Source organism: Chlamydomonas reinhardtii, chromosome 11, assembly GCF_000002595.2.
Source record: "Chlamydomonas reinhardtii strain CC-503 cw92 mt+ chromosome 11, whole genome shotgun sequence".
Classification (NCBI taxonomy): domain Eukaryota; kingdom Viridiplantae; phylum Chlorophyta; class Chlorophyceae; order Chlamydomonadales; family Chlamydomonadaceae; genus Chlamydomonas; species Chlamydomonas reinhardtii.
Window position 1 is genome coordinate 1,648,825 of NC_057014.1, and position 23,724 is coordinate 1,672,548.

At 63.3% G+C, this 23,724-nt stretch overlaps 5 protein-coding genes across 5 annotated transcripts; 1 reads left to right on the plus strand and 4 right to left on the minus strand.

Annotated features, from left to right (window-relative positions):
• Positions 1-30: 30 nt before the first annotated feature.
• Positions 31-5,266, minus strand: CHLRE_11g467772v5 (uncharacterized protein). The gene is made up of 8 exons (XM_043067525.1): positions 4,743-5,266; positions 4,347-4,428; positions 3,954-4,255; positions 3,308-3,641; positions 2,944-3,015; positions 2,581-2,649; positions 2,143-2,430; positions 31-1,868 (listed from the first exon to the last, which is right to left on the minus strand). Exons 2-8 carry the CDS (start codon positions 4,380-4,382, stop codon positions 1,416-1,418), a joined length of 1,554 nt encoding a protein of 517 aa, XP_042919521.1. The 5' UTR covers positions 4,383-4,428; positions 4,743-5,266; the 3' UTR covers positions 31-1,415.
• A 237-nt stretch (positions 5,267-5,503) lies between these two features.
• On the minus strand, positions 5,504-9,876 carry CHLRE_11g467773v5 (uncharacterized protein). The gene is made up of 6 exons (XM_043067526.1): positions 9,743-9,876; positions 9,278-9,358; positions 8,096-8,141; positions 7,289-7,467; positions 6,686-6,772; positions 5,504-6,491 (listed from the first exon to the last, which is right to left on the minus strand). Exons 1-6 carry the CDS (start codon positions 9,827-9,829, stop codon positions 6,378-6,380), a joined length of 594 nt encoding a protein of 197 aa, XP_042919522.1. The 5' UTR covers positions 9,830-9,876; the 3' UTR covers positions 5,504-6,377.
• A 100-nt stretch (positions 9,877-9,976) lies between these two features.
• CHLRE_11g467774v5 (uncharacterized protein) lies at positions 9,977-17,865 on the plus strand. Its single transcript, XM_043067527.1, has 12 exons — positions 9,977-10,164; positions 10,636-10,697; positions 11,052-11,132; positions 11,717-11,934; positions 12,381-12,510; positions 12,823-12,901; positions 13,973-14,047; positions 14,497-14,553; positions 14,761-14,810; positions 15,062-15,164; positions 15,605-15,742; positions 16,083-17,865. Exons 1-12 carry the CDS (start codon positions 10,048-10,050, stop codon positions 17,670-17,672), a joined length of 2,700 nt encoding a protein of 899 aa, XP_042919523.1. The 5' UTR covers positions 9,977-10,047; the 3' UTR covers positions 17,673-17,865.
• A 5-nt stretch (positions 17,866-17,870) lies between these two features.
• On the minus strand, positions 17,871-20,576 carry CHLRE_11g467775v5 (uncharacterized protein). The gene is made up of 5 exons (XM_043067528.1): positions 20,483-20,576; positions 19,813-20,331; positions 19,373-19,536; positions 18,846-19,176; positions 17,871-18,434 (listed from the first exon to the last, which is right to left on the minus strand). The coding sequence occupies exons 1-5, from the start codon at positions 20,528-20,530 to the stop codon at positions 18,369-18,371; spliced, it is 1,128 nt and encodes a 375-aa protein (XP_042919524.1). The 5' UTR covers positions 20,531-20,576; the 3' UTR covers positions 17,871-18,368.
• A 214-nt stretch (positions 20,577-20,790) lies between these two features.
• Positions 20,791-23,716, minus strand: CHLRE_11g467776v5 (uncharacterized protein). Its single transcript, XM_043067529.1, has 4 exons — positions 22,830-23,716; positions 22,281-22,444; positions 21,746-22,097; positions 20,791-21,515 (listed from the first exon to the last, which is right to left on the minus strand). The coding sequence occupies exons 1-4, from the start codon at positions 23,382-23,384 to the stop codon at positions 21,450-21,452; spliced, it is 1,137 nt and encodes a 378-aa protein (XP_042919525.1). The 5' UTR covers positions 23,385-23,716; the 3' UTR covers positions 20,791-21,449.
• Positions 23,717-23,724: the final 8 nt, after the last annotated feature.

The following is a 23,724-nucleotide window of genomic DNA, read 5'->3' on the forward strand; positions in this document are numbered from 1 at the left end:
ACACATATGCATGTGCGCACCCCAGCACTTCCTTGCCTATAATTGTTCCACGCACAAGACCCGCCATCGACACCCCCCAACCCGAATCCAAGTACCTCGTAAACCCCATATGTTGTATGGTTATGGAGAAAAGTCTGGAAGAGCACGCGGCCACGTTATGACGTTGCGCGCGGCGCCTTTATATGTCATGCCATCCGACGCCGCACACACCATGGAGGTCGATGTGCAGTGCGGCATTCACCAATCTTCTTCCGCAATCCGACGTCACCATCAATAGTTCGTGACCTATGCAACCCATTGCAAGGGACCAAAAATCCTCCTCACGCCACACACGGCCTGGAAATAGGCCCGGACTCCCAAAGCCCGTGTAGCCATCATTCATGATTATATGCATGCAAGCGATAAAGTCTGCCTCTGTCTCTCACTTACTCTCCCTGGCGCTTCCCGTTCTACATGTCCCCGAACCCAGCAAAAAGCCGCATGTTCCCTCTCTGACTAAAGCCTACCTCGTATTTTCCTGCCTACGCGCATACCATGCCTGCAACGCGCTTTGCAATCATCGAGGATACTCATGCATGAAAACATTCTGCGGCACCTTGCAGAGGCGCCAAATGCCGCAGCTTAACCCCTTGCAGCCCTGTGTGCCGGAGCGAACACACCTTTACAATCACACACCCGTTTCCCTTTTTGAAACTCGCCCGCATTTGCCCTCCATCCTTGTGCTATCCTAACAACGCAGTAACTGCAAAGACGCACGCGTGTATAGCGTGGCTGTTGCGGGCACGCACACGGACGCGCACACGGCAGAAACCACCACCCACACGACTGTGTGTGTTTGTGTGTGGGTAGACCCGAGCCCAACGAAACGTGGGGGGGCTTGCGGCATCCTAACCACGCCCTGCCACCTCATCACGACACATCCATCTATCTCACAACCATCTGGCTCTCTATCTCGGCAGCAACTGGAAGCCCACCCGCAAAGCCTCAAGGCTAGAGTTGCTGTAGAGTGGCAGCACGCCACGCACGGAACTCAAGACCATATCCTTGGCACTGGAGGACTTGCAACTTGCTCATCATGCATCAGCAGCTCTGAGGGGGAAAACCGGTGTGCACCTCGCTGCCCCAAAGGCTCCTGCTTTTGCTGTACGTTGTGCTCTGGCATGCTCAAATGCGCGTATCACAGAATGCGTCTTGCTTCTATTCTGATTCAACATGCCAAGCTTATTACTTGAAGCCCTACGGCCCCGCCTGTGCCCAGACGCATCCAAAAGCCCCACGACCTCTCGAGGGTCGGCAATGCCTCAACCGCCAATTTACTGCCCACCCGTGCCTTTATGGCACAATCATGTACGGTGGCGACATTTTATACAAAGGAAACCGGGCGATAGGGCGGGCTGGTGTTGCCGCCTTTGCTTTTACGCCATGCCGCACCAAGCTGCGGCGTGCAGCTGTTGCCGCGCCGCGGCAGCCTTGGCCGCCGCCTCCTCGGCCTGCCGCCGCGCCTCTTGCACCTGGCAGTGACGCAGGGTCACCGCGCACGCCTCCAGGCCCGGCGCCAGTGCTCCCACCCACACCCCCGCCGCCGCCGACACAGCCGCGGCGGCGGCGGTGGCGCCAGCGCCCACCACGCCCGCGCTCAGAGCGCACACGCTGGCCGGGCGGCCGCAGCCGCAGCTGGCGAAGGCGGTGCCGAAGCCGGTGCCAGTGGCTGCGGCGGCCATGGCTGCGGCGGCGCCGGCGGCGGGCGCGAGGCCGGCGGCGGCGGCGTCTGAGGCGCAGCCCAGCATGCGCTCCGCGAGGGCGACGCAGGCGAGGGCGATGGTGGAATGGTCGTAGCCCAGGAAGCAGTCATTCAGCAGTGACATCTCCTGTGGATGGCGAGGAATTTGCGAAATGATTTTTCGAATTATATCAATCAAACAAGTACAGGAAATAGTGTGGTAGATGTGTACTGTATGACTGCAGCGGCGCAACCTTCTGGTGCAACGGCACAGGTGGCTGGGATGCTGGGGCGGCTGGGCGCCAGAGTAAACGGCAGCCAATGGCACAGTCAATAGCAGGAGCATGCAGGGCACACAACGCGGCATCAGGCGTGGTGACATGCAAGGCGGCACACAGACGGAGGCGACTGGGCACACTCACCGCCAGCATCACGGCGCGGCTCGTAACCGGCAGCCACTGCGCCACGCCCGGTGCCCGGGTGGGCTGCGGAGCAGCAGGCGCAGCAGGCGCCGGCGTCGCGTGGCACGCGTCGGCGTCGGCGTCACGGGCAGCGGCGGCGGTCTTGGGCGGCGGGCCGGCGGCGGGGGCCGGCGCCGCGTGCGGCAGGCACAGCAGGAAGTGGGAGAGGAAGGAGTAGGTGTTGGGCACGTGCAGGCGCCAGTGCAGGGCCTGCAGCAGGACCCACTCCATGCGCTGAAGGTCCTGGGCCTGGGGTAGGCGGCGAGGAGGGAATGGAGGGAGGGGCAGTCAGAATTCGGGGGAAGGGGCGGGGGCAACGACGACTTTTTGTGTGCGTGAGTATGCAGAGAGCACTAGGAAGCACGCAAGACTGTGTGTGGTTGCCGGACAGGCACGGACCTGGTAGATGGCCTTGCCCTGGCAGTCCACAGCCAGGCGCAGCCACACGCAGGGAGCGACCTGCCCAACCTGATGCGGGCGTAAGAGGAGGGAAGGAGGAGGGAGGGAGGGAGGGGAGGGAGGAAAGGGCGTGGGCGAGGGGCGCGCATGAGACTCAAGGGCAGTGCGCAGCTGCGGAAAGGGTCAATGCAAGCTGGATATAGCGTAGCGCGAAGCAACTTGAACATTTTGTGAATGTTGCACGAGCACACTCATGCCGGAAGGGGCCGGGCGTGCTTGCGCTCGCCGGGCTGACACCTGCAGGCACTCCGTAGGCACCATCTCGATGTACCGCTGCCGTGTGTGTATTTGGCATCCACCCACCTCCTCGTACTTGACGGCCACGGACATGCAGGCGATCGCCAGCAGCTGCAGCATGCTGTCAGGCGGCAGGTCCTGGCGGGTGGTGGTTGTTGTTGGGAGGGCAGGGGGGCAAGGAGGCAGGCAGCAGCTTATGAAATGCGATGGCCGATGGGCCGCGCGATGCCACGCACAGAGCGCGAGGCAATGTCAACCCTAAACCTTGAACCAAATAACTAACAAAACTGCCGCGCCCTGGCATCCGACTACGCCGCCTAAAACCGGCCCGCTGCCCTCGGCCCGTACCGTACTGCTGCCCGCCGGTAGCCGCAGCCAACAGCCCGACAGCCCGAGCTCGCCCCCTTCCCCATCCGGCCTCGCTCCCCACCTCGGAGGCTGCGACGAAGCGGTCCAGAAGCGAGCCCGCCGCAAACAGCGTGGCGAGGTGCAGACCAAGCGCCTCCGCAACGTGCCGCATCCAGCCCACGATGCGGGAGCGGTGCGCCGACGGCAGCCGCAGCGGCGCCGCGGCAGCGGCGGAGCTAGGGCAGCAGCAGCAGCAGCCGCTCACGGCACAGCGGTCCGCGGCCTCCGAGTGGGTGGCGGGGAGCTGTGGGGATGTGGCGGCTGAGGCCGACAGGGCGGTAGCGCGTGGCGCGCAGGCCGGCTTGCGGCCGCAGTCCGGGCGCCGCGCCATCTCGCGCTGCTTCTGCAGGTCTTGCCTGTGGGTGTGTTGTGGACACGGAAGGGCGGAGGAGGAAGGAAGGGAGGGCGGGGCGGAATGAGCAGGGCTAGGGTTTGGGCCGTCGACAGGTGACCTGCGTACGGTGTCACAGACGACCGCGCCAACCGCTTCCCCTGCCAAACGCAAAACCCTTGCGCGCGCCGGCAGGGGCCAATACTGTGGAATAAGATCTTCGTGTTTAGCGTGCTGCGTCTTGGTGGGAACAACGCTCGCGGGCACGAACATTGCAGCATCGCCGAATTCTCACACGTGCACTACATAGTCCCGGTCCGGTACTCAATTGGCCTACCTGATCACAATAAAGACCTCGCTGGTACCGGTGGGGCTGAACTCGGGCGCTGGTGAGCAGTAGCCGACGTCCTGCCCGCAGAATTGCGCCATCGGCGCCAGTGCCTCGCCTCCTGAAGGCCCGAGAGACTCGTCTAGGACATCCTCCGTGCAGATGAGGCTGAAGCAGTCGCCTGTGGAAAACTCGCCCGTGGAGGTGCGAGAAAGAGTCTGCGACGACGAATTCGCGAGGGAGCACAACGAGCTGGCTGCGGAGTCCAGCCTGCCGATGCCATTGCCCAGTCCTTTGTTGACGTGAAGGACCTGTCGCATTGGAAACAGGGCGTGTGAGACGGCGGTGCAGCAAGTCGGCCGGCACAGAATTGGATTCCTCCCGCGCACGGCCAGGACTCACCTCCGCGCCCCCGGAATGTGCTAGGCCGCTATCCATCGTGCCAAAGAGAAGATCATGTCCACGCTCCATGATGTTACCGTGTCTGGGAGGGGGAGCGCGGCATGTAAATCGACGCTGAACACTAATAGCAGGGAATTCGTCAGGTCGCAACGCCAATATGGTGTTGCGTAACCCCGACAGTTGAGTTCCCTGTGCTATTGTCTTTGGAGAAGTGACCCTGACCGCCGACGCGCCTTTATGACCCCCCCTTCACCGAAACCCCTTCCCTCCATGCAACAATGTCATCCCAGCCTCTCGCGCAGCTTACAGTGCCTTCAAGTAAACAAGATCTATTTCTCTGTGTCCAGCTCGGCGACGCGCAGGTGCCCGCAAGTCCGGGCCCGTCAGCAGCCCTACCTGCTCGGTTTCCGAGCACTTCCGACCACAACGGTGCCCACGCCTTGATTGAAGCCTAATGGCTGTTGAGCTTGGTTGATAACAATGTTCACAAAAGGTCTCGCTTCCCGAATCAAATGGCGAAAGGTCCGAGAACTAAGGGCTACACAATCGCGAAGCTGCGCAAGTTGCTCATAATGTAGCTAAACAAATAAACCATGACGCAATATTGCGCAAGACTTCAACTAGGGCCAAGGGGCCGGCAGTACATCGGAGGCTGGCGGTACGCGGTCGTCGTTCTCGCTCGCCCTCCATCGTGTTTGCTGAGATTGTCATACCAAAACATGCTGGTACCCATATTTCAGCTGCAGGATAACCTCTGGTTGAAGCGCAAGGAAGAGGGACGCCACAAGTTCAGCGGTCGTTACTTTCCGTTAACGCTAACGCCGAGGCGCTACTTGGCTAACGCGTTCCAACACAGCTTTGGACAAACTAGCGATGAGTATCTGCAGTGCCCAAACTTTGATTGCGGCTTGCGACTGTACAGATATTTGAAAGCTTCGACGCCGCAGGTGTGACAGGGCGCGAACTCGCCCTCCTAGTCCCGCCCGCTATCTTCCCCCCCCCCCCCCCCCCCAGTGCCCCCTTCCCCGACACACGCGCTCACACGCCACCCGTCCATGGAAATGCCATCTACGTTGATGCAAGCGGTGCGGTTCTGTCTTGTCCTGTTGGGCTGTTGCATGCAACGGAGAAACACAGCGGGCAGGGGGCTGGGGCAAATCGACTTCGGTTTACAGGCTGCAGCGGTCGACTGCCTGCAGGTGCGCATCGGCTATGCTATCCGCGCGGTGTGGCGTCGCATTGAGTCTGTGTGGTGCTATCGCCTTGGCCGGGCGCCCGGAGCGTGAGGAATGCGCGTCAGCAAAACATCGACACAACCTGCCAGCTACCGTCGGTACAGTAACAGCGCGCGAACAACGCACCAATGCCTTGTCCCTTCTTGCTACGCATTTATGTGGGCACGGGTGGGAGCCACACACATCGGGACTACGCTTTCCTGCCCCTTGCCATGTTCCATCACGAGGCTGCAGCACCAGTCTAGGTGTGTCCCTGTTGCAGGCGCTCGTCCCGACTTGGCACGCGAGGAAGTCTATCTCTGACAACTTCTTGGCACCCTCACATAAAACCCCATCCAGCCGCCCACGTACACGCCGCCGGGTATCACATCACATCGAGTTCCTTGTTCATAGCTCAGCAAGTAAGAACGCTTCCCCCGGACACGGCAAAAATAAATGCAGCCAAAAAATTGCGCTATGCATACGGTACGCAAGCTGCAGACCTGGGGGGCTCACGCCTTGTGTGGGGGGTGTGGGTGTTGTTTGCTAGGCGACGTGCTGCCGGGCCTCGCGTGTCACACACTGCGTCGCTGCCACCCAACCGCCCTCACTTCCTCTCCCCTGCCAACAACAATGCCGCCCTCCGCCTTTCCTGCTCATACAAAACTCCCGAAACTGTCAATAACCCTCGCTCCTGACTTGCTTTGCGTTGCTTTGCCAAGCCTTGCCGGCTGCAATTCGTGCGCGCCAGAGCGAACCAGCCCCTGTCGCAGGCTGTAGCGACTCCACACTCCGGTGACCCTCTCCTCTCCACCCACTACAGGTTGTACTGCGCCACGATGCGCTTGCAGTCGGGGCAGGTGAGGCGCGACTTGATGGACGCCACGCCTGCCGTGCTGGCGCCGCTCTTGATCAGCAGCTCGGCAATGTTCTGCGTCGTGCCATACAAGGAAAAACACGACATGAAAACACGTCGTGCAATCGCGTGTGAAAACCCGCTGCAGCTACCTGGCGACACCCCTCTCCCCTCCGCCCTGCCCCCCGTCTCCTCCCCCATCTCTTCTCCCAACCCTTCTCCCCACACCCTCTCCCCTCCCCCTCGCACGCACGCTCCGCCTCACCCACCTGCCAGCCCGCCAGCAGCGACACCTGCAGCGCCGTCAGCCCGGACTTGTCCTTGGCCTCCAGGTCAGCACCCGCCTTCACCAGCGCCTGCACAGGGGCAGCGGGTGGTGGAGGTGGTGGTGGTGGTGGTGGTGGTGGTGGTGGTGGTGGTGGTGGTCATGTCAGAGTGGAGGAAGTCGTAGAGCGTGGGCAGGAGGTACCGTACTGGTGCTGATGTGGGATGCCTTACTCGGGTGTATGCCCCGGCAGCAGCGCGAGTTGGGGTGACCACACGCCACCAATACACCAATACACCACTCTAGACACCATACACCAATACAATGACGCTGATCACATCGTGTTCCTCCTTTGCTGAAACCAACCCTTAACATTTGGACCCACGTTGGACTCCCAAGTTGGACTGCTTATCGAGAAGTGAAGTGATTACATCACTAACATGAAATGCCGACGTCCGTGGGTGGGTACAGCCGTCCATGCAAGGTATAGGTATGACCAAGCAGCAGCCCCCCCCCAAATCCTCCGCGCTCCGTGGGTTCTGGGTTGGCAAGGGTTTACTTTGGGATTGGTATGAACTGCCCCCTTCTCCCCCCCCTACACACGCACCGCGGGGATCTCCGCCGGCGGGTACTTGTAGTGCCCGGCGCGCGCGATCATGAGCAGCGGCGTGTCGCCGTCCGCGCCGCCCTCGCGCTCGTTCACGTCGGCGCCGGCGCGCACCGCCGCCGCCACACCGCCCAGGTCCAGCTTCTTGAGCGCCGCCCACAGAGGCGACTGGGCGGGCTCTGGGGGGCGGGTGGAGGGCGGGCAGAGGGCGGGGTGGAGGGCGGGGAGGGCGGGGAGGGCGGGCAGAGGGCGGGGTGGGGCGGGGTGGAGGGCGGGGCTGGGTTACATTCATCATGATGAGGAAATGGTGGGGGCAGGGAGGTGAGGTGGTGAGGTGCTGAGGATGGTGGAGAGGTGCCGAGGTGGTGGTTGTGGTGGGGCGCGGGATGGTGCAGAGCCGCAGGCGCGTACGCAGCGCGCGGGACAGCCGTGTGGGGGGGGGGGCGGCCTTTGCCTGCCTCGCAGCTTTGCTGCACCATTCTGTGCCTCTGGCCCTCGCGCCTTCACCCTGTCACGCCCTCGCCCCGTCACGAGCTCGCCCCATCAATCCCTGCTGACTCTCACCCCATCCTACCACAAGACTCTCCCCAGTGGCCCCACCACGCTTTCACCCCACCCCAGTGACCCCCCCCCCCACGCCCTGACCCCAGCCCGGTGGCCCCACCACGCTCTCACCCCACCCCAGTGGCCCCGCCACGCTCTCACCCCACCCCAATGCCCCCCCCTCTCACCCCACCCCAGTGGCCCCGCCACGCTCTCACCCCACCCCAATGGCCCCCCCACGCTCTCACCCCACCACGCTCTCACCCTGGGGGGACATCATGGCTGACACCTTGTAGATGTTGATGGCGACCTGGCAGGGCGGGGGTGGGGTGGGGAAAGGGAGGGTGATGCCCGGTGAGAGAAAGGGGGGCTGCGAGGTTAGGAGGGCGAACAGGTTGAGAGCAGCGGGAAGGGGGGTGGGGAGGATCAGAGAGCTGGACGGGGAGAGCTGGACGGGGAGAGCTGGACGGGGAGAGCTGGAGGGCGCATGCACATGCGTGTGTGTGTGTGTGTGTGTGTGTGTGTGTGTGTGTTGAAAAGAAAACAACAAAACGAAGCCCGCCCAGACGGTGTGTGCGTGTGTGTGTGTGTGTGTGTGTGTGTGTGTGTGTGTGTGTGTGTGTGTGTGTGGATGTGTGTGTGTGTGTGTGTGTGTGTGTGTGTGTGTGTGTGTGTGTGTGTGTGTGTGTGTGTGTGTGTGTGTGTGTGTGTGTGTGTATGCGTGTGTGGCGCCGGACGCCGGGTCAGGTCTGCCGGGTTCCAGCGAGCACTCAAATCACATTTGGCGGGTGTCGGTACAGTGCTCGTGTTTCCCGCTACGTCCCCGCGAGCGCGAGTTGACACCAACGAGCAAGTCCGGAAATCCGGATCTGTCCGGATTGGCCTTCGACCTGGGTCCGTGCCAGCCTGCCACTGCGACTGCCACTGCGGGTCACGGTGCTGATCGTCACGTTGTAACGTATTGACCTGCTAGCCGGATCCCCCCCCCAACGCCCACATGCTGACGACCTCGCTGCCGCCGGCTCATCGCGTTGCAAGCCCGCAAAAGGCTTTGCTTGCAGCCTAAGCTCGCGGCCTGGGCTCGCAGCGTGAGCTCGGGTGACTCCGCGGCTCTTGATGCCGGAGCCGTGACGCCGGCCCCGTAGATAGTGTGCCCGCCCACCCCGCCCGTGGTATCCCCCGCCCCGCCCGTGTCGACCCCGGCCTTTCCCGCATCCCATAACATTCAAGGTGCTCTCACACACACGTCTTGGCACACAGAGGCCCCCGCCCATGTCAACGTGCTCAGAGCCGAACCCCGCCCCGCCAGCCTCCCACAAATCACACGCGCGGCATGCGCACATGCAAACACGCACGCGCCTGTCGACCAGATTGCTGCAACCTCTCCGGTGCCTTACTCCCTTGGCTTGACGCATTCTGCCAATAAAAGCGATTACACGCACGCACCTGTGAGATGGCTGCGCGCACGGGGTTCTGGGAGCTCTCGGCGCGGACTACCACGACGGCGCCACGGCCGGCGGGCTGGGCCTGTAGCAGAAGGAGAGTCGGGAGGAAGGGAGGTCGGTGCTGTACGCGCTGACGCGAGGAGGGATGTTGCGCGGGGGTGGGGGGTGGTGGAGCTGGCGCGTGCTGGGTGGACAGGGCCCACACGCACACGCACACGTACATGCACATGCAAGCACGCCAAGGGCAGTGGCCACAGACATGGCCTGAAGCTGCGTTTCATGGTGCTGTGGCCTTTACTTATACAGGCTGTCCAGCGGTGAGGGAGGTCGACCCAAATCGGGTGGCTGTGGGACGCTGGGGGCAAAGGGTTCGAGAAGCTGGCCCGCGAGCAACACCTCCCCAGAGGCCCGTGCCCTACTGCGTCTTGCGCAAGTGTTGAATAAGCAATTCATGAACACCACTCACCCTCGAGCTGCCGCTGCGGAGGACCGGGGCAGCCTGCTTACGGATGGCCTGGCCCGAGCACAATGTGGTAGGCTTGACAGCAATCATTTTGATGCCAAGTGGAATATGTACTGCACTTATGTATGTGTATATAGACTAGGTGTAAGGTGCAGACTGGGCGAAAAGGGATTTCACTTGGCATGGAAGAATGCCATCGTCTGAACCCGAGCATTGCAAGCGTACAGCTATTATGCTGCAAACTACCACATACATGATGTTCCGTTTTAGCTGCGTCTGGTGAATCAATACTAGCACACACGAAAGGAATGGAAATCGCGGAACCTCTTGTGCAAGCTGCCACGCGCCTGGCGGAGAGCTGTACATTGCTTGCTATCGGCTACAACCTACGCCAGGCCGGCGTGCTGCGGGCGAGCGATGGCGAGGTACGCGTGTCGGCGTCGCGGCAGCGTGGCGGCCGGGGCCTCGTGACCTTGACCGGTCCCGGCTCATGGCTAGGGGGCGCGCTTGGGTGTGCTTGGGTGCGCCCGGCGCTGACGAAATTGAAGGCACACGCCTCCTGTGTCGGCTGCCACAGCCGGCAGAGGACGGGGGCCTAGGCGCCCCGGCTAGCGCGGGGGCGCCAGAGGCGATGGATGGGGACTGGGGAGTGTGGCGGGGAGTGAGGCCCTGGGGCCGTGACCCTCGTCCGCTGTGTGTATGTGTGGCAGAGCGTGTTTGCAAGATGATCGTGTGTGTGTATGTGTTCGTGTGTTCATGTGTGTTTGGGGTACACGGTATCCAGGGGCCACTACCGGAGTAGCCGCGGCCGTGCCACCCCGCCCCGCGCAACCCCTGCGCCCCACCGCCCACACACACACACACCCTCGTGCCGCCCCCTCTCCTCCTCACAACAGACCGCGCTCAAATTGGTGACCACGCTGACGCTGCCGTCAGCCATCCTCCAGGTCTTGGCCAAGTGAGTTGGTGTGTGCCTAGGTGTGCGTGTGTGTGGGGGGGGGGCGTTCACTCGCAAGTTTGGAATGCCCCGGGGGGGTAACATTCATGACTAGTTAAGGAAGTGGTAGACCATCTTGCAGAACATTAAGCGTTCCCCAACCCCGGGGGGTCAGGGCCGTGTTTGACCTCTGCCGGCGCCTTGCGGGTCGGGGCCACGAGCGGCCACAGCAAGCCCTGGGCCCACCAGCCATAGCAGCGGCGGCGGCTGCGATAGTCTGCCTCCCCTTGCTCCTTCCCCACCCGCCCGCCCACCCCCCAAACCCCACCCCACCCCACCCCACCCCACCCCACCCCACCCCACCTACCCCTGCAGCGGCCCGCCTCTGGGCGGCGGCACGCTGTCGCTGTTGGGCGTGGCGGCGGTGTGCATGGGCGCGCAGGTGGCGGCGGCCTGGTGAGCACAGGGGGCCCAGGGCGCGTGGGGGGCTCCTAGGGGCCGGGCAACTAGTGGGGGGCCTGCTCGTCGTTGGGGGCTGGGGGTGGCGGCGGGCTCCTAGTAGCGGGCAACTAGTGGGGGGCTGCTAGTAGCGGGCTGCTCGTCGTTGGGGGCCGCCTCGTTGGGGGCCGCCTCGTGGGGGGCCGCCTCGTGGGGGGCTGCTCGTGGGGGTAGTAGCCAACTAGCAGCACCCGGAACCGAAGTGGGCATATGCTCACGGATGGGGCACGGGCCTCTGGCCCATCACGGATGGGGGACGGGCCTCTGGCCCATCGTGAGAGCTTGAGGGGCTCCAGGCGAGGGGACGGGGCGGGGCGGGGACGGTATCCGCCATTCCCAGTGAGCCCCATCCCAGGCAGACAGGTGCTGGCGGCAAGCAGGGGGCGGGTCCCCCCCTCCTCCTGCCACAACCTCGCACCCCCTTGCACACCCCACCCCACCTCTCCCCTCCCCAACATTTGCCTACACTCTACCACTTCTTTCCAACTCATCATGAGTGTAATAAATCCACCTCTCCACCTCCCTCTTGCCCCACCGCCCAGGCTGCACTCGCTGCACCGCTCCAAGCGCGAGCGGGCGGTGCTCGCCGGCGCCTCCACCGGCCTGGCCCTGTCACAGCTGGGCTACCCCCTGGTCGACTGCTTCCTGGGCGCGGGCGGCGGCGCGGCGGGAGCGGGAGTGGGAGCGGGCGTGGGAGCGGGAGCGGCGGCGGCGGCGCTGCAGTGTGTGGCGATCGTGGATGTGCTGAACCACGTCGCAGGTGCGTGTGTGGGTGGGTGGGTGGGTGCGTGTGCGGGGCGGTGGTGTTTTTTGCCGTTGGGTTGGGCACCGGTGTGCAGTTACGCACTTGCGCTGTGCTCCCTGACTTCGCATGCACGCACACACACACACACACACACACACCTTGTTGGCCGTCTCTCTTCAGGCTCCAACCCCACACGCACGCACACCCTCGACAACGCACACACACACACACACACACACACCTTCAGTGCTGGCGCCAACTGGACCGTCGGCATTTCATACTTGTGATTCAATCGCTCTGTTCTCCACATGTACGGCTACCCCTCCCCCCCAAACGCGCCTGCTGTACTCCTGTTCCTGGCGACGCCTTCACTTCGTAAAGAGTCATGAATGTGCCTGGTTACGACTTCGCTTCTTCTTAACTAACTATGAATCTAACCACCACCTCTTCTCCTCCACCAGTGTGGCTGGGCTCCTACCTTCTGTCCGCGGGCGCGGGCCCCGCCTTCCCCGACAGCTTCAAGCACGAGGACGGTGGTGACTACCGCGGGCAGTGGCGGGGGCTGAAGAAGGAGGGGCTGGGCGTGTACACGTGAGCAGTGGCGGGGGCGGGGGCGGGGGCCAACCGTTGGGGGGGGGCGGGGTAGCCGCCCATGCAATAGCGATGTACGGTAGTATGAGATGACTGTGGAAGGCGGTGCGGGGCTTATATACCAACCATCGGGGGGGGGGCAGGGTAGCCGCCCATACACGAGCGATTAAGAATGAGATGCCGACATCCTTGAAAGCCGAGACGGAATCATGCGTCACCCCTCCGCCGCGGCGCCGCCGCCGCGACACACCTCTCTTCCACACGCCTCCAAATTCTGGTCTCTCGTGTTTGTGTGTGTCTTGTCGTGCGCAGCTACGCCAGCGGCGCTCGCTATGAGGGCGAGTGGCGCAACAACCTCAAGGAGGGCCGCGGCGTCTACTACTTCCCAAAGGTGAGGGGGGGATTGCGCTGGGGAGGGGGGGGCGGCTGGGTGATTGCGAGCCCGAGCTGAGAGGGGGTTCTAGGTGGGGTTGGGACGGTGCGTGTGCGTGTGGGGGCTTGCATGGGTTTCCATGGAAACCGCGTTGCGGCTCGGGCATCTAGGGTTTGTGACGTCACTGGCCACTTTAGGGTTTCGGTCCTCCGTTATCTTGATATGCTTATGACGCTTATGCAGCGTCATTGCGGGGAAAGCTGTCGATTGCTGTTGCGGTGCCGAGCAGCCACGCGCGGGGGTGCGGCCAGGGTCGGTGTCGTAAAGTGCGTTTACAGTTACATGTGGCTGGCGCGCAAGGTTTGTTTTGTTGAAATGGCCACGCGTCGACCAGCATTTTCGTTGTACGCGTTGTTATCCACGTAGGTCAGCGCTCGCTACTGCTGCAAATCAGGGCCCCCTCTACAAGTTGCTCGGCCGCACGGGGTTTCTCGTAGACTGTTTGCAGGGTGGGCTTTCAGCGTCCCTGGCTACTTCGGATCGGTAGATCGGCAAACCTTCCTAAATCGTTGGCACCAGCGTAAATGTTTCAGCGCTGCCAACAAAACCCTAAACCAGTCGCCCGAAAAAAACCAGCCCACGCTTTTCCCTTGCCCAGCAGACCGCAATGTGTGACTTCAATGCACGAGCTCGCTGGTCAACTAGCCCTCCCTCCTTCCCCTGCAGTGCCTACCGGTTTACAGACCAGGGCGCTCGCTAGCCATCGGCACTGAGCAGCGCAAGTAGGACGCGCTGTCAGCCTAGCCCGCCCACACACCGCACTCCTTCCCCCTCCTTCGCCCCGCTCCTCCCACACCACGCTCACCTCGTGCCCACCGCTCCTCCGCAATTCCCCACACTCCCAACCTCCTTGCAGCGCTACTGTTCCTTGTGGGATTGGTTAACCCCCACATTCCCAACCCACTTTCCCCTCCTCCCCACCTCCGCTCCTTAAAAAAACCCTAACCCCCCCTCCTCCTCCGCGCTCCTCCTAAGTACTCCTTCACTTCTTGGGTGTTCACGAATGATGATCCCCCCCTCCACCCACAGGGCGGCGTGTACGAGGGCGAGTTCGCAAACGGCCTCATGAACGGCCTGGGCGTGAGGACACTGAGCAGCGGCCAGGTGCGTGGGGTGGGGGGGGGGGAGATTGTGTGTGTGTGTGTGTGTGTGTGTGTGTGTATGTGTGCGTGTGTGTGTGCGTGTGTGTGTGGGGGGGGGGGGGGGGGATGTGTTCGTGTTTTCGTTCATGCGGAGGGGTGCGGGGTGGGGTGTGGGTGGGGTGTGCGGGTGAGGTGAGGTCATTCCAAGTTACGACCACGCACAGGTCACTGCTTGCGCGCGCAACCCGCGCGCAGGGCGTCGATCCTCACCCGTGGACCTCACACACACACACACACACACACACACACACACACACACACACACACACACACTCGACCNCTTCCTTGTGCTCTTCCAACACACACACACACACACACACACACACACACACACACATACACATACACACACACACACTCTTCGCACCCTCTTTCCTTGTGCTCTTCCAACACACACGCACGCGCGCGCAGGTCAAGTCGGGGCGCTGGCGGGACGGCGCACTGGACATGCCGCTGGAGCTGTGGCAGGTGCGCGTGTGTGTGGTGTGGTGTGGACCCCTGGTGTGGTCTGGTGTGGTCTGGTGTGGTGTGGACCCCTGGTGTGGTGTGTGGTGCGGCGTGGTGTGGTGTAATTGGGTTCTGCTATGTGATGCTGCAACAGTGCAAGGGCGTTGCATCGCACACAAATGCAAATTGCGAGTGCGATGTGGCAATTGCGATGTTGCCAATGGGCAGGTGGCGTTGGCGGCTGACGGCGCGGCAACAGTGGCGAACGCGGCCCGCAGGTGCGCGCGTGCGTGCATGTGTGGGGGAAGGGGGTTGTGTTCACCATTCCCAGTAAGGAACTGGGCGTAGCGGCCGGAGTGAATACACAACACACTCTCAACGTCCACGGTCAACCCCTTCTCACCCGCCCACCACGCCCACCCAAAAACCACCCACCCACGCACACCGCGCGCACACACACCCACATACCCAAGCATCGCGCACACAGTCTTTGCGCTTATCACTCTTTGTGCTCTTCAACACGCCCCAGGGTGGAGGTGGGCGGCGGGCGGCCGCGGGATGCGCTGCTGCGGCTGGCGGTGCAGCCCACAGCCTGGGCGCTGGCGGCGGGCGTTGCCCTCAACCTGATGCGGGTGAGTAAGGCAGTGGAGGGTGGCAATGGCAATGGCGGTGGGGTTTGGGGAGTGGGGGTTGAAGGGGGTCGGGGAGAGGAAGAGGGAGGAGGGTGGGTACTTGATGTAAGGTTCGGGGGGAGGTACTGGGAGACTGCCGGAGGGCTGGCCTGGGCCGCGCCCTGTGCACGCCGAATCTCAGCGCCGCCGGTGCCTCCGGCCTTGGGCGTCCCTCCCTCCCTCACTTGACGCAACTCCCACAATGCACCCCCCCCACACACACACTCCCACCGAAGTCCCCCTGGGCCCTCCCTCTCCCCCCCTTCGCTTCATCAACGATCATTAATGTAACCCCATCCCTTAAATAATCATGAATGTAACCCCATCCCTTAAATAATCATTAATGTAACCCCATCCCTTTATTAATCATGAATGTAACCCTCCACCCCCGCCCGCCGCAGGTGCCGCTGCCTACCTCGTTGCACCTGGTCACGGCCCCCCTAGCCGCCGCCAACACGCCGTTGTCGCTGGTGGCGGCGGGGGCGGTGATGGCGGCGCCGGTGGCGGCGCTGGCGGCGGCGTGGAACTCTCGGCAGACGGTGAGGGGGCGAAAGACCGTGTGCGTGAAAGGGGGTGAACAAGCACAGACACGCGGACGCGCAATGAGCACGTAGTACCATACCGATCGCGGCCCGATGTCTGCTTGCGCAGTCCGGCATTTGCACTGCGCAGTGTCGGCCCTTTCCGGTTTCTTAACATGCGCACACCCGGCAAAACGTATACCCGCACGCCGACACATTGGACCTTTCCCCTTGTCTGTATACACACGCACACATGCTCACAACACACACACATACACACACGGACACACCGGACACACACGAAAGCAAGCACGTTTTGCGTTTTCCAACTCTCGTGTTTCCTAACACACACGTGCAGGCGCTGATGCAGCAGCTCCCCGACGTGGCTCGCCTGCTGGGCCCCCGCCTGCTCGTGCCGCTCACAGTGGGCCTGGCGCTGGCAGCCACCCTCGCCCTCACAGCGGCTACTGCCACTGCCACCGCTACTGCTACAGCTGCTGCACCAGCCGCTGCTGTTGCTGCTACAGCCACCGCGGTCGCCGCGGCAGCGGCGGGCGCAGTCGCCGAGGCGGCGGCGGCGGCGGCGCCAGCCGCCGCCGCCGCCGCTGCTACTGCTACAGCCGCCGCTGCTGCTGGGCCGGCGGTGGAGCAGTCGGTGCTACTGCCACTGGCGGCGATGGTGATTGCGCTGCTGGCGCCGGTGGCGCCGCAAGGCTTGGAGAACGCGCGTCGGTTCCGCCTGTCGGAGGCTGCTGCCTCCAGCATCGCAGCCGCCTCCTACACCGTGTGTGTGCCGCTGATGCTGGCGGCAGGCTTCGCAGCCTGCGCCGCCGGCCTGGCGCCGCCAGTGGAGGCGGCGGCGGCGCCGGCGGCGGCGCTGGCGAGCGCCGCCGCGGTTGCGGACCCACGGCCGCTGGTCGTGTTTACGGCGGCGGCGACGGCGGCGGTGGCGGGCGCCGTACGGCAGGTGCTGCGGGTGGCGGGCGGGGAGGAGGAGGAAGAAGGGGCGGAGGAGGTGGGCGGCGCGGGGCGGGCGGGGGGTGGTGCCGGCGGCGGCGGCGGCGCGGCGGGCAGCCGGGCGGGCGGCGGCACGGCGCCGGCGGGCGACATGAGCGGCCGCGTGTACATGGTGTATGCGGGACCGCCACCGCCGGCGGCGCCGTCGTCACCGGAGACAGCCGGGAGCGGCGGCGGCAGCAGCAGCAGCAGCAGTAGCAGCAGCAATGGCGGCAACGGCCACGGCAGTAGTGGCGTCAATGGCAGTAGCAACGGCGGAGGCAACGGCTCGGCGGTCTCGGACTCGGGGGCGGGGGCGGGGGCGGGCGGTCAGCAGCAGGGCGGCCGCACCGGGCCGTCCGCATCGGCCGGGCCGGGGCCGGGCTCGGCGGGCGGTAGTGGCAGCAGCAGCGGCAGCGGCAGTAGCAGCGGCGGAGCAGGCGGCAGCGAGGGCAGCGGCAGCAGCGGCGGTGGCTCGGAGGGTGGCAGCAGCAGTGGCAGTAGCAGCGGGCGGGCGCGGCCGCCGCCGCCGCGGGCTGTAGCAGGCGGCGGCCAGCAGCCGGAGGGGCCGATGGGGGCAGCGTCGCGCTGCTGCCACCCGCTAGCGGGGCTGCGGCGAGCCGGCTGTAGCAGCAGCAGCGGCAGTAGCAGCAGCGCCGCCGCTGGCGGCTTTGCCGGCAGTAGCACAAGCGGTGGCGTGGGGGGCTGTAGCATGCGCGGCGCGGCGCGGTCGGCTTGGGGTACGGGCACGGGAGCGCTGGGGGGGAGAGCGGCGCTGGTGGTGGGGAGAGCGGTGGCGGCGGGGGGCTGTGGGTTGGGGGTGGGGTTGGTGGGCGGCGGCCGCGTGTCGGCTGTAGCAGCTGCAGCTGCAGCGGGTGTGGCAGGCCGCCTGGGGTCACGGCGGCGAGTTGCTGCTATGGGTTCTCGGCTGCAGGGGCTGGCGGCGTGCTGAGTTACTTATTTGTCGGATTTCTTGAAGCGCAGAGGCGAAGCACAGAGGCGACGGAACAAATATGTACGCTGGGCCCTGCTGGGCTAGGCACTGGCAGATGCGGCATTGGCTTCCAGGAAGCAGCCCTGGTCTACGTAAGCATTAGTTCCGCAACACTCGTCAATAACAGCCAGGGCTGTAATCCGTAACAACAAAGAGCGTGGACATTCCATGGGTGCGCCATGAATTGCATGGCAGCAAGCAAAAGCACGCGCCAACACACTCGAGCAAGCAGCTCAGGACCGCGCCAGCCTCACACTTAATGTCAGCAACTGCAAACTGCAACACCTCATCCCATGCAATCAAGTCCATCGTACCACTTGTACTTATGCCGCATGCCCTACCTGGCAATGCCTAGAGGCCCGCGGCACCCCCACAGCATAGGTGACCCTTCCTTCCGTACCGTCTCTGCCCGGCAGGGCTTCCTAGCGGCGTAGCGGGCAACCACGCGCACACACACCGCCACCACGTCACCACCCCAAACACATACACGTCCGCGCCAAAACGTGTACGTATGCAGAAGCTACCCAGGAAAGCTCGGGCAGTCCCTCTACGGTGTAGATCAGGGGAGGCTCAGATGGCATGGCCACTGGATACTGTACGGTGTAACAATCAACCAGAGGGGTTGCCGCACGATCTGCATGGCGGACCCCATCGTCATCGATTGATGATGAAGGGCGTCTCGCCCTTGACGCCCGCCAGCAGGGCCGCCAACAGCGCAGCCTGCATGATGGGGAGCGGCATCGGGCAGTGCGTGGTCATGTGTGTGTGTGTGTGTGTGTGTGTGTGTGTGCCTCGTGCGTGTGTGTATGTGTGTGTGTGTGTGTGTGCGTGTGTGTGTGTGTGTGTGTGTGTGTGTGTGTGTGTGTGTGTGTGTGTGTGTGTGTGTGTGTGTGTGTGTGTGTGTGTGTGTGCTCATGTGTCTCATATGACCAGAGCACACGGTAGAGGCAGCGCCAAAAAGAAATGACAGAACGTGCATGCGGGGGAGTACCCAACGGTACACGAAGCGAATTGCCAGTGTCGTTCGTGCGTGTCTCTGGCCCCCTCTGGCGATGCAAGTAAGGGCATTGCAGCTACAGGCAGGCAGCTACAGTGCAGGCACTGTGCGGTGCAAGCAACGAATGCGCTCACCCGCACGGACTCGGTCACAATCGCATTGTACTCGCGGTGCCGGGAGATTTCCGCCAGCCGGTCAACCACCGGCAGCCAGTGATTAGGCGATGATGAGTAATATGATGTAATTTGCAGCGGCGCCAGGGCGGTCTGCATCGCCGCCGGTATGCACGCCACGAGGGGCAGCAGCTGCGGCTCCAAGCCGACACAGTGCGTGCCGGCAGCAGCACTGGCAGTGCTAGAGGCTCTGAAAGCTGCAGAGGCGCCTCCTTTGCTGCTGCTGCTGACACCAGTGCCACCGCCACCACCGCTGCCGCTGGTGGGAAGAACGATTTCCATGTGGAGGTACCTGCAGAAAGCCGGCAAGAGCAAGCCAGCAACAGCAGCACGGCGGGCGGGGCATCTGAAGGCATGTGGATGGAGGCATGTGGATGGAGGCATGTGGACGGAGGCATGTGGATGGAGGCATGCTAAAACTGAAGCGCGCCCCCTCGCTCAAGGTCATGCTGAATATATACCGCATCACGGTGCCTACGCACACCTACCTGTTGGCCAGGGACGCGAGGTGCAGCACGTTCTGCGCGGACTCCAGCGGTGCGTCCCGCAGCGATACCTGGCTGACGTGCAGCGAGATGAAAACCACACAGGCGGAGCGCACCGCGGCCATGTCGTAGGCGTGGGCGACCCGCAGCAGGTCCGGCAGGTTGGCCTGTGCGGAGTTATCCAAGGAATGATGAAGGAATGTGTGTGAGGAAACGAAAGCAGCGAAGGCATGCGTTGAAAGGGAGGCGGAAAGGAAGAGACTGCCAACGGCTCATTGCGGTATGTATGGCACATGCATGCATGTGGGAACCGGAACTGGTAAGCATGGCGGCTGCCCAGCACGAACTCGGGCACCAACCCAACACGCCGCCAGCTCCACCCGCCGTCTACTTGCCCGACCCCCCGCGCTTGCCCCAACTGACACAGACGGCAACAGACTCACCCAGGTTACTGGCAGCAGGTCCTCTTGCCGCAGCAGCCGGAGCACAGGCTCCCACACCGCGGCCTCCTCGCTCGCCGGCATTGGGATCACAATTTGCTTGCTGGCGCCACCACTACCTTTCACCATCGCCTCATCGATGCAGCGGGCAAAGGACGGCGACGCGTGCCACAGCAGCACGCGGTCCGCGAACAGGGCTTTGCCGCCCGTCTGCGGCTGAGCGCTGCTGGCTTCGCTCTCCGCAGTGGCCGGGCTGCTTGAAACGAAACGCAGCTCAACCAGCCCGCTGCCGGTCGCGACGCGGGCGCTGCTGCTACTGCCGGCTGCGGTCTGCTGCTGCTGCTGCGCCTGTTGCTGCTGCAGCCGCTCGGGTGGCTGCGAGGAAGCACCTGACGCCTGCTGCGAGGCATTGCTGCTGCATCCAACAGGGGGACGCGGGGCAGCGGTGCGGCGGTAGTGCGGTGCCGGTGCCGGGGCGACCGGGACCGCGGTCCCGGCTGCAGCTGGAGGCGGCTGCTGGCCCTGAGCCGAAGCGCACAAAGACTGGCCATTTCAGTGCGTGCAAAGAAACAACAGGAGGCTCTGCTGGTGCCCGTTTGCATCGAGTGTCGCCTGCCCCGCGGGCATCCTTGTACCGTAACCATGCCATAACGGGCGTGCGTATCCCACTCACCCGCACACCCGCACCCGGCGCAGCACGCCCACCTGTGCCACCACCCATCACACCAAACACACCACAACCAGCCACACCAACCTGGCTGCGACTGTGCGACTGTGCGACTGTGTGTGTGTGTGTGTGTGTGTGTGTGTGTGTGTGTATGTGTGTGTGTGTGTGTGTGTGTGTGTGCGCGCCCTTTTCCCCGCCCTCGGTAGTCGGATTTCTTGAAGTGCAGAGGCGACGGACTAGTAACATGTAAGCTGGGCTAGGCACTGGCAGGTGCGGCAGTGGCTTCTAGGCAGCAGCCAGGGCTGTAACCCGTAACACCAAAGAGCGTGGACATTCCATGGGTGCGCAATACATGAAATGCATGGCAGCAAGCAAAAGCACGTGCCAACACGCACGAGCAATAAGCAGCTCAGGACCGCGCCAGCCTCACGCCTACTAGCTGACTTCACCAGCAACTGCAAACTGCAACACCTCATCCCATGCAATCAACTCCAACATACCACTTCATTGTTCAGGACGCGGACAGTGACAGGAAGGCCCGACGGCGCGAAAGTCTCACAGCTCTTTCAGAAAGCCTTGGCAGGGCGCTCCTGCTGCACCGGCTGACTTGTTGCCAGCATCAAATCGTTCTGTCCACACATCATCACATCAATCCGTCCGCTGCTCCTGTGGCAATGCCCACCAGGCGATGCATGCCGCCCAGAGGTCCACCACACCTGCGTACTTCCGCACCGCCTCTATCCGCCCGGCAAATGCTCTTAAGGGGCAAGCTGCCAAGTCCCCCACCCCCCCCACCCCCACCCCGCCCTGAACGTTGAAGATCCTACCAAGTCCGCGTCAACACATCTACGCTCCGCAGAAGCTACCCAGGAAATCTTACCGCATTCGGCGGATGTGGGCAAGCAAGCTTTCTATAGCGTAGATGGAAGACACGGGTAGGGTGCAACCTGCCTGGCGGGCTCAAGGGCGGACCTCATTGGGAGATGATGAACGGCGTCTCGCATGCAAAGCCCGCCAGGAGGGCCGCCAACAGCGCATCCTGCATACATAAGGAGAGGCAGTGCGCAGTGGTTGTGTGGGTGTGTGCGCGTGTGTTTAGTAACCAGAGCGCACGCACGGTGTAGGCAGCGCCAAACAGAAATGGCAGAAACTATCGTGCGAGGTAGTACCCTAAGGTGTGTATGTGTCTCTATCTGGGCCCCCCTGCCGATGCGAGCAAGGGCAGCTATACAGACAGGCAGCTACGTATTACAACATGCTCTAGCTCACCCGCACGGGCTCGGTCACAATCTCCTTGTACTTGGGATGGCCGGAGATTTCCCGCAGCCGGTCAACTACCGACCTTGCGTAGTGGTACGATTGTGAGGGTTGGTCGTGTTCATACCGCAGCTGCGCCAGGGCGTTATGCATCACCGCTGGTATGCACGCCACGAGGGGAAGCAGCTGCGGCTCCAATCCGGCACGGTGCGAGTCGGCAGCAGCAGCACAGGCCTGCGTGCCAGAGACCCTGAAAGCTGCAGAGGCGCCTCCTTTGCTGCTGCTGACACCACTGCCACCGCCACCGCCGCTGCCGCTGCCGGTGTTGCCGGTGGGAAGGATAATAATGTTCATGTGTAGGTACCTGCAGCAAGCCAGCAACAGCAAGCCAGCAACAGGAGCAGGGCAGGCGGGGCATCTGGAGGCATGTGGATGGAGGCATGTGGATGGAGACATGTGGACGGAGGCATGTGGATGGAGGCATGCTCAAACTGAAGCGCGCCCCCTCCCTCAAGGTCATGCTGAACATTACGGTGCCTACGCACACCTGTTGGCCAGGGAGGCGAGGTGCAGCACGTTCTGTGCAGACTCCAGCGGCGCGTCCCGCAGCGACACCTGGCTGACGTGCAGCGAGATGAAAACCACACAGGCGGAGCGCACCGCGGCCATGTCGTAGGTGTGGGCCACACGCAGCAGGTCCGGCAGGTTGGCCTGTGCGGAGTTATCCAAGGAATGATGAAGGAATGTGTGTGAGGAAACGAAAGCAGCGAAGGCATGCGTTGAAAGGGGGGCGGCGGAAAGGAAGAGACTGCAAAGTGCAAACGGCTCATTGCGGTATGTATGGCACATGCATGTGGGAACCGGAGCTGGTAAGCACGGCGGCCGACCTGCACGAACCCGGGCACCGGCACCAACCCAACACTACGCCGCCAGCCGCTACTTGCCCGCCCCCCCCCCCCGCGCTTGCCCCAACTGACACAGACGGCTGGGGCTCGCCCACAAGCGCCGAGTGCCGTAGCGTGCGCCAGGGGCGCCTCCTTGGGCCCTAGCCATGGCTCCTAGCAAGCCTCGCTTCTGACCCAGGCAACAGACTCACCCAGGTGACCGGCAGCAGGTCCTCTTGCCGCAGCAGCCGGAGCACAGGCTCCCACGACACGGCTGCCTCCTCGCTCGCCGGCATTGGGATCACAATTTGCTTGCTGGCGCCACCACTGTCATTCCCCATCGCCTCGTCGATGCAGCGGGCAAAGGACGGCGACGCGTGCCACAGCAGCGCCCGGTCCGCGAACAGGGCTTTGCCGCCCGTCTGCGGCTGAGCGCTGCTGGCTTCGCTCTCAATGGCCGGGCTGCTTGAAACGAAACGCAGCTCCACCAGCCCGCTGCCGGTCGCAACGCGGGCGCTGCTACTGCCGGCTGTGGTCTGCTGCTGCTGCTGCGCCTGTTGCTGCTGCAGCCGCTCGGGTGGCTGCGAGGAAGTACCTGACGCCTGCTGCGCACTGTTGCTGCTGCATCCAACAGGGGGACGCGGGGCAGCGGTGCGGCGGTGGTGCGGTGTCGGTGTCGGTGCCGGGGCAACCCGGGACCGCGGTCCCGGCTGCAGCAGCTGGAGGCCGCTGCTGGCCCTGAGCCGAAGCGCACAAAGACTGGCCATTTCAGTGCGTGCAAAGAAACAACAGGAGGCTCTGCTGGTGCCCGTTTGCATCGAGTGTCGCCTGCCCCGCGGGCATCCTTGTACCGTAAGATGCCATAACGGGCGTGCGTATCCCACTCACCCGCACACCCGCACCCGGCGCAGCAGCACGCCCACCTGTGCCACCACCCACACCAAACACACCACAACCAGCCACACCAACCTGGCTGCGACTGTGCGACTGTGTGTGTGTGTGTGTGTGTGTGTGTGTGTGTGTGTGTGTGTGTGTGTGTGTGTGTGTGTGTGTGTGTGTGTGTGCGCGCCCTTTTCCCCTCGTCCCCAACGGCAGTCGGATTTCTTG

Coding starts and splice junctions, on each gene's coding strand:
- CHLRE_11g467776v5 (XM_043067529.1), bottom strand. CDS start 23,384: ATGGCCAGTCTTTGTGCGCTTCGGCTCAGGGCCAGCAGCGGCCTCCAG. Junction 22,445..22,829: donor ACCTGCTGCCGGTCACCTGG/GTGAGTCTGTTG, acceptor AACTCCGCACAG/GCCAACCTGCCGGACCTGCT. Junction 21,516..21,745: donor TTGTGACCGAGCCCGTGCGG/GTGAGCTAGAGC, acceptor TTATGTATGCAG/GATGCGCTGTTGGCGGCCCT.
- CHLRE_11g467775v5 (XM_043067528.1), bottom strand. CDS start 20,530: ATGGGTGGTGGCACAGGTGGGCGTGCTGCGCCGGGTGCGGGTGTGCGG. Junction 19,177..19,372: donor CTCGCGTCCCTGGCCAACAG/GTAGGTGTGCGT, acceptor GGCTTTCTGCAG/GTACCTCCACATGGAAATCG. Junction 18,435..18,845: donor TTGTGACCGAGTCCGTGCGG/GTGAGCGCATTC, acceptor CCCATCATGCAG/GCTGCGCTGTTGGCGGCCCT.
- CHLRE_11g467772v5 (XM_043067525.1), bottom strand. CDS start 4,382: ATGGATAGCGGCCTAGCACATTCCGGGGGCGCGGAG. Junction 2,431..2,580: donor AGGGCAAGGCCATCTACCAG/GTCCGTGCCTGT, acceptor CGCCTACCCCAG/GCCCAGGACCTTCAGCGCAT. Junction 1,869..2,142: donor GCCGCGCCGTGATGCTGGCG/GTGAGTGTGCCC, acceptor CGCCATCCACAG/GAGATGTCACTGCTGAATGA.
- CHLRE_11g467773v5 (XM_043067526.1), bottom strand. CDS start 9,829: ATGATTGCTGTCAAGCCTACCACATTGTGCTCGGGCCAGGCCATCCGT. Junction 8,142..9,277: donor TGCGCGCAGCCATCTCACAG/GTGCGTGCGTGT, acceptor CCGCCCTGCCAG/GTCGCCATCAACATCTACAA. Junction 6,773..7,288: donor CGCCGGCGGAGATCCCCGCG/GTGCGTGTGTAG, acceptor GCCCCTGTGCAG/GCGCTGGTGAAGGCGGGTGC.
- CHLRE_11g467774v5 (XM_043067527.1), top strand. CDS start 10,048: ATGGAAATCGCGGAACCTCTTGTGCAAGCTGCCACGCGCCTGGCGGAG. Junction 14,048..14,496: donor GGACACTGAGCAGCGGCCAG/GTGCGTGGGGTG, acceptor ACGCGCGCGCAG/GTCAAGTCGGGGCGCTGGCG. Junction 15,165..15,604: donor TTGCCCTCAACCTGATGCGG/GTGAGTAAGGCA, acceptor CGCCCGCCGCAG/GTGCCGCTGCCTACCTCGTT.